The sequence below is a fragment of the Montipora capricornis genome, chromosome 7, assembly GCF_036669925.1.
Source record: "Montipora capricornis isolate CH-2021 chromosome 7, ASM3666992v2, whole genome shotgun sequence".
In the NCBI taxonomy this organism is placed as follows: domain Eukaryota; kingdom Metazoa; phylum Cnidaria; class Anthozoa; order Scleractinia; family Acroporidae; genus Montipora; species Montipora capricornis.
In genome coordinates, this window is record NC_090889.1 from 3,630,165 (window position 1) to 3,637,664 (window position 7,500).

The 7,500-nt window shown below is 36.8% G+C and overlaps 1 protein-coding gene across 4 annotated transcripts in view; it reads left to right on the forward strand.

Annotated features, from left to right (window-relative positions):
- Positions 1-7,500, forward strand: part of LOC138057955 (sugar phosphate exchanger 3-like) — a 42,830-nt gene that overhangs the window by 30,576 nt on the left and 4,754 nt on the right. For 2 of the 4 annotated variants that reach the window (XM_068903859.1, XM_068903860.1), the window contains exons 15-24: positions 997-1,072; positions 1,570-1,635; positions 3,344-3,369; positions 3,955-4,030; positions 4,532-4,579; positions 5,022-5,086; positions 5,516-5,602; positions 5,952-6,017; positions 6,458-6,510; positions 7,242-7,365. In XM_068903859.1, the coding sequence (XP_068759960.1) occupies positions 997-1,072; positions 1,570-1,635; positions 3,344-3,369; positions 3,955-4,030; positions 4,532-4,579; positions 5,022-5,086; positions 5,516-5,602; positions 5,952-6,017; positions 6,458-6,510; positions 7,242-7,353 (675 nt within the window). In that variant the 3' untranslated portion in view covers positions 7,354-7,365. The remainder of the gene's footprint in view (positions 1-996; positions 1,073-1,569; positions 1,636-3,343; positions 3,370-3,954; positions 4,031-4,531; positions 4,580-5,021; positions 5,087-5,515; positions 5,603-5,951; positions 6,018-6,457; positions 6,511-7,241; positions 7,366-7,500) is intronic. The other 2 variants (XM_068903857.1, XM_068903858.1) reach the window with 1 other exon arrangement.

A 7,500-nucleotide genomic window follows, 5' to 3' on the forward strand; every position in this document is an offset into this window, starting at 1 on the left:
GGGAAAAAACGTCACTAGATTTCTCGTTATTGGTTTTGGAACTATAAAGAGTTTGGTAAAAAGACTCACACTCGTTAATTCAGAATAATTTCTTTGTCTGCAATGGCAAAATCCTTTTCACTGATTTTAAGTTGAGTTATTAACCCTAATCTGCCCTGGAAGATGATTAAAATGAAAGTTAGAGAGGAATCAATAAAATTTGGGGCTTCCGAGAAAAAGAAAATAATCAACGTAGTTAGAAGAAATTGAGCAATCAATTGCAACTTTGGAACAAGATTTAAGTGATATGCATGTTCATGATTCTCGAAAACAACAAATATTGACCGACCTTAAAACAAAGAAAGAACATTATTAGAATCATTAATTGAATATAAAAGAAAAGGGGCGATAATCAGTTTGAAATCATGATGGTATAATAAAGGTGAAAAAAATACCAAATATTTTCTTAATCTGGAAAAGAGACATTGCAAGCAAGGAACAATTGACTCATCATCCCTGTATTCATCCTTGGTTTGTTGTATGATCAATTTAATTTGATTAATATATTTTGTTTCAAAAAAGGAGGTGTTAAGTTTCCAGAATCCTCTACCTCTACCTCTACCTCTATCGAAATTTCTAAAACGATTATTGAATGGTCCGTTTTATATCCTGGGATAATATCTGCTTTGATTATGTTATAGAATATTCCTTGACTTACTAGAAAAAATCAAGTCTGCAGTAAAGTTCCGGTTTTCTTTGTCTCCACGTAAATTTAAAAAGTTCTGGGTTTAATACTCTCCAAACATCGACTAAATCTAAGCTTTCGCAATAGTTGTTGTTGACTTCCAATGATTTCTTATGAGTCCTACTTATACCACCTTTTTTGTCCTTTTCAACATCAAGCACTAAATTAAAGTCATCTCCTAGAATTATGTAGTTGACTTTTGTCATTAGTTACTCTTTTGATGCTGCCTGTTATTGCATTAATTTTATTTCATTTTTTTCTCTTTTCAACAGTACTCCCTGTCTTATGCTTGTCTTAAATTGGTCAATTATTCCTTTTTCTTCTGGCTCCCTTTCTATTTATCCAACAGTAAGTTTGCTAATCTTATGCAGTTCCCTCACAGAGAATTTTCTGGAATGATGCTAGCAAATAGTATACCAGCCATCTTAGGCCATCTTGCTTATTCTGATCCCAAAGTAAGAATACATGTAAATAAAGTAACCAAAGCACAGTTAACTTGAAATGCACTTTCTTTCAGGATTATCCTGCATAATAATTTTCTTATGCTGTCCACTGCATGGTTTCAATGTCATATCTGCGATGTTCTAAGTATTGGTTTTTAAAGTCAGTTGGGTTGTTTTTGGAAACCATTTTCAAACTCAAGGGGAAAAGAAGGCAAGGATTTGACCAAAATTTTAACTGCTAACACACTGACTTGGAAAGCCATACACACACTTCACACACAGAAGACCCTTGGAAGTGATTTTGGAACACTGAATTATGAGAATAATGACAGCTTACCTTTGAAAACGGTCAGTCTACATTCCATGGTATGTGATGACATCTAACTTAATGATCTTTCACAGAGTTTGGATGGAAGGACACAGTTGCAGATAAAATCTCAACTTTTTATGACGTTGGAGGAATTGTAGGTTGGTGAAGTTTTCATTGCGTTTTGCATTTTTTTTTTTGGACTTCAGAAAATGATTTATTCTCGTTAAATTTCTGAAGATTGTAAGAATAAATTTAGTGGAGAAATGATGAGTGTGCCTCCAGTCAGACACAACGGTAGCTCTTCATGCCAGATTTCTTAATCTTAGCCCATAGTAACTAACATCTCTAAGAATTTACCTGCCTGACATAGTAACATGACAAATAAAGAATAGATCATGATACGACTGTATCAGAAACACCTGCAAATATATTGTAGTGTATAGGTTCCTTGATGTCCCTTAGTAACTTTGACTAAGAATCAAGACACAGAACTGCAATAGGGTCATTTTGGTAATGCCATCCAAGCCTTTCCCAAGTTATTCTAAAGCCTTTTGGGTTGGTCTGTACTGCAACTACTCGTAATCCAACTGTTTCTCAGTCTCAAACTTCAGTGGAAAGGAATACAATGCACGAGAAAGACCTGAAAGATGAGTCTGGAACTAAGCACAGCTGTAGACTGGTGTACGTCTCACCAACTTTGCTAACTCAACTGCAGTTGACTTTTTGTCTGTGATAAACTGATGAAATAAAGATTTGTGTACTTAAGTGATTTGTGACTGGCTATTCCATGTTAAGATTTTAGTTGATCGCTGGTACATATATGCCTGTCACTTAAACAGTAGCAAAGGTAAAGCCTGAAAAATTCATGCTCAAATGATATTTAACCTCTGCGATACCAGTGGTTTTCATATAGTTTCTCCATATTCACATCCTCTTGTGAGTTAATGTGAAATTATCAAATGACTGTGCAGCTCCAGGTTGGCTGAAAAATTCATGCTCAAATGAGATTTGAAAGAAATGAGACTGGTAGAGTGCTGCACCAGTATCATAGAAATCATGGGTTCAAATCCCATAGTTTGAAGCCTGAGTTGTGCTGATTAAGAAGAGAATTTGTTCCTGACTGCCTCAAAACCTGAAGATGAATAATGTTATGAAAAAGAAAAGAAAATGTAACCATGCAGCTAACACCATAAAACCATTTTTAATAATTTGTACTTCCATCCTTCGTTTTTACTTGACACCACTGCTGTCATGTTGGTGCTCCTAAACAAAGGAATGAAAGCTATGCCAGTGTCTCTAACTGTTTCTCGGAGAATCGAATTCAACTCTTGTGCAAACAGTTTCTTTAGTATTGTTTGAAGAAAGATGTGATGCTGATCAGGTATTCCAAATATTTATGTACATAAAATGTGTAGCTATTTGCCAAAAATAAAGATTTACTTGTACACCTAAAAGAGGATTAATTCTGTACTTCAAATACATGTGTCGTTCCTATAATTATGGTGTCTCTATGCCTATATTCTATATTGGTGCATTTCTGCTGGATGTATTGGATTTTCTTGCAGTTGCACCTGTCTCTTCATTGGTTCTGACCACTGACTCGATTATTAGTTGTGTTTGGTGTTCCTGCATTCAACTCCATTGCGCTTTCCAATTAGCCAACTTAATTGTTGGCTCCAACCATTTGCTTCTCTTACCATGTTGTCTCGTAGCAACATTATTCAGATTATTGAAGTCAAGTACCTATGAACCAGTGCATGATCCTCCATAAACCTTTACCTTTCCATTTTTTGTAGGTGCATGGTCATTTCCAATAATATCACACATTGGTGATCTTTAATCAGCTAAATTTTGTTATTTTTCTAGGGGGCATTGTTGGAGGACTTATTAGTGTGAGTATTATTGTTCCCTAAAACACGACGACGACAGTTAAGTCTTGACTCTAGTGATGAATTGTTTGGGAAGGAACTTTGCAAAACAGAGTATTCATAATGAAGCGTGACACTAAATGTGTGGACAGCTTGTCAAGTTTGCAAGCTGATATGATTTTGGCTTGGTAATTTGAATTTTATGGTGATAGGTTTGGGTGTTTTAACCCATTTCACATAAAGCACATAATTTTATAACTGGAGAACAATGCAAAAGAGTACAATGCACAAAAGAAAATAGTATTAATGGTTGCACCAGACAAGATGTAGAAATTCTGCATGGAATTTTCAGAAAATGCAAAATTCACCTGATAGCAGGATTAGTAATGCTTGGGATAATAAATTACTTTGATTTCTCTTTGTGGCAATGGTTGCATCAATCAAGGATTTTTCATGTCATCCCTTGCAAGTATAACATTAAGTGAAATTAAGTTGCAGTGAATCATTACAAAGCGCAGTGGTCAAGAGAACCTTTTTGAACTGATGTTTGTTTTTTTTTTATTCTGACTATAAAATGCTGTGTTGTCTGATAGTGTTTTTATTTCATAGGATTTGATGGGAAAACGTACACCTTTAGTTGTGGTTATGCTTATGATTTCTGTACCAATGCTATTTATTTATGGAAGTAAGTGAATTAGCCTACAAAGAAGGTGCCTTTTTTGTAATGACGAGGGTTTCACTTGCAAAAAATGAAGCATTTAGCAAACGGTATATCAGCTCAAAGAATCACTTCAGGTCACCTTAACTGCAGGACTGCACCTTTCCACTAATGTTATTTTTGATCCCATATGTCACCGTCTTTTGTTATTAATTCTTGAAACAACAGTGTTAGTGGCCAATACTAATGTCTTAAACTCGTCTGACAAAATCAGTATTTTGACAATTAATGATTATTTGAAGGAGTAAGAGCATGTCTTACCGTATCATTTTCGGGCATTCTTAATATTTGAGATTCAGAACAGATTCAGATGTAAGGTATCACGGCTTTGACCACACCCAGAACTAATTGAGGCATTTCTCTTGACAGTTTGGCATTGTTTAAACAATACTGTATTCCTGGTTCTTTATTTGTCAATATTTTGAGATCAGTTTTTCTAAATACTAAATCTAAAATGTTCCATTTCAGATGTGGGAGGACATTATACATTAAATGCAGCTCTAATGTGTACTACTGGTTAGTGCTTCAATTGCAGTAGTAAACTGAAGTAGTGCTTTTAGGAGGAGGAATGACTTTCCTTTCAGGAAAAAAAAATGTGAACGAGGGTTGAAACGTAAAAATCATGAACAATTACACAATTAACACAACAAAAAATGAATGTTCCGGTTGTCAAGCCGATTGTTCAAATGGTTAGGTTCTTTAGCGTATCCTCGTCTTTTTTGCAAGGAATACTGCTTATACATTGTTTAAAGTTTAATATGACATCTCGTTGTTGTTTTGAATTACAAAAAGGGCCGAGTTTTATGAAAATTACTTCTCTTTTGTCTCTTAAGATTTCGTCATTCGTTTTAATTTTTCTAGCATCTTTATCTACATTGAATTTACTTTGAGTTATTCTATGGAGCATTTATCTTATAACTCAGATAACTTACTACAAAATACTTTGATTTTTCCGCAGGTATTTTTATTGGAGGTCCTGCAAATTTGATCAGCTCTGCCATATCGGCAGACCTTGGAAGACAGGTATGCAAAATGCAAAAGGGCTTTTGTTACGCACAGGAAAGTAGCCAAGCGTTTTGCTGTGCAATGTTGGCGTAAACGTTTCAGAAAGAGTGCGTGTTCAAATGGGAAAGGCGGGGGGCTCAAGGAAGAATCCAAGAACTTTCACTTCCCCACCTCCCTTACACCCTTCCACCTTCATCCCTTCCGCCTTCTCACCTCTGTCCCCCTCCCTCCCTCTTCCTCCCTCCCTCTCTGTCCCTCCCTCCCTTTCTCTCCCTCCCTCCCTCCCTCCCTCTTCCTCCCTCACCGCTCCAGTTTACCCTCAGACAACTGACGGTTTTGTTTTGTCACTGGAACAACGTTGATAAGAGTCACAGGGATATAAATATTATTGTTGACTTTTGGATAAGAACAATCCTCATGAAGCAGCTGTCTTCGCTTTGTTTTTAGAGTGCTCTTAGTGCAAGCAGTGAAGCCTTAGCTACTGTTACAGGGATTGTGGATGGGACAGGAAGCGTAGGAGCTGCTATTGGACAGGTACAAAAACTATTTCCGCTTCGTTGTTTGCTTTGACACTTTTCTTTATAATGGATCGACGGAGAGTCAACAGACGAAATACAGGAGGAAGATCTTTGTGTTATCCAAAGATACCTAAGGAAGATTTCAGTGGAATAAATTAATTGAATAATAGGACGTGCTCTGCACGGGACTTAAGGTCCCCCAGTTGCACCTCGCCCTTTGGTCTTCTTTCTGGCTATTGTTATTTTTCCTTTGTCATAAAGCTGGGAAAAAAATAACGCATCAAAGATAATTCGGTGTTTACAAGTATTACGTAGCTTAGAATTAGATTGATGTATCTCAAATGTATTTTCTGTGCTTCGTTCAGTTTATTGTTTCTGAAATCAATACGCACAGTGGATGGAAACCTGTCTTTTACTTTCTAATGGTTATGGTGAGTGTTTTTTTTTTCTTCGTTATTTATAATTGTCGTCATTTACATTGGCATGTTGAGAAACACACCAAACCTGCCTGCTCAGGCTAGTTAAAAATCATCGTTTCCCTTAGCACAAGACGCGAAACTACTGGACACATTAAGAAAGTTTGTCGTCTCTCATTTGGAGTAACAGTTATTGCAGACATTTTACGCACGTTTTGGTAGATTTTTTGTTGGTAACCGCTTTGTCAGGCGGGTCAGATAGTGATTGTGAATATTGGTAGCAGGAAAAAAATCCCCATTTAGGTCTCAGCAGTAGGTTTCTGGTTTGAGTGACAAATGATTGTGATAAAGCATGCAGACCTTGTCACAATATCATCTAGTGTTTCTCTGTTGATTTTCTTTTCCCGTTTTCCTTTTCTATGTCACCTTTATTATCTTGCTTTTTTCCTTTTCAGGCCTTCATGAGTTTTGTTTGTCTACTAATACCACCGCTTATAAAGTTTTCAAGGTAACGCAGCCTCGTTTGTAATAATGCGACTTATTATTCAAAAATTTGGTTTTATCAACGGAGTTGATAATGTAAATTGGCCACCGTACAGAGATCCTAAAAGCTGACGTTTCGAGCGTTAGCCCTTCGTCAGAGCGAATCGAGGAATTATGGGTTACGTGTAGTTTTTATAGTAGAGTAGGAGCTACGCTATTGGTGGTAACATGGCAACGTGAAAAATAGGAATACATTAGTTAAATGAAAAGCGTTCGTTAATACCGTGAGGATTAAGGGTGCCGATTTCGACTTATTATTGTCACGCAGTAAGTTGCGCGGTGGAAAAAGCTGTTGTTGTTTAACAATGAGTAATAGTTCTGAAAGCGAATGTCGCTCGCGAATTGTCCAAAGGTAACAATATTCCTGTTATAAGAAAAACATCACCTTTAGCTAGGTTTTTCTTCCTGCCTCTGGAAAGAACCAGAGGACTCTGGTGTTGAGCAAAGAAGTCGAATTATTATGAATAGGTGTCCCTAATTTTATCCTGTCACGACTAAAGGCCTATTTCCACCCTGAATGCATTGCATGCCGCGCATGAACTTCGTGTATCACGAAATTACAAAAGTTGGCGCGACAAAAATAGTTAGGTAATCGGAATACGTTATTCAACAATAGTGCCATTTTCAAAACAATAACAAACGATCGCGTTGAATTGAAAGTGGAAATAGTCCTTTTAATGGTCTTTTGCTTTGCAGTAATTGGTTATTTGGCGAAAGTGATTCTCCTCACCATTATTACCATGTTGTAACTTCTGATCAGCTGGACCATCCTCCTGAGCAACATGTGAACGACACTCTAGCAAGTTAGTTCTCCTTTAAAGTAAGGTTTGTTCGTGTGTCATTTGTGTCTGTGACATGCAGGGTTAGCGCTGTGGTAAAGATCACGTGTCTTTCATACTTGTGTCCCAGGTCCAGTTCCCGGGCTCGGTGTCGCATGTTGGTTGAGTTTAATTTT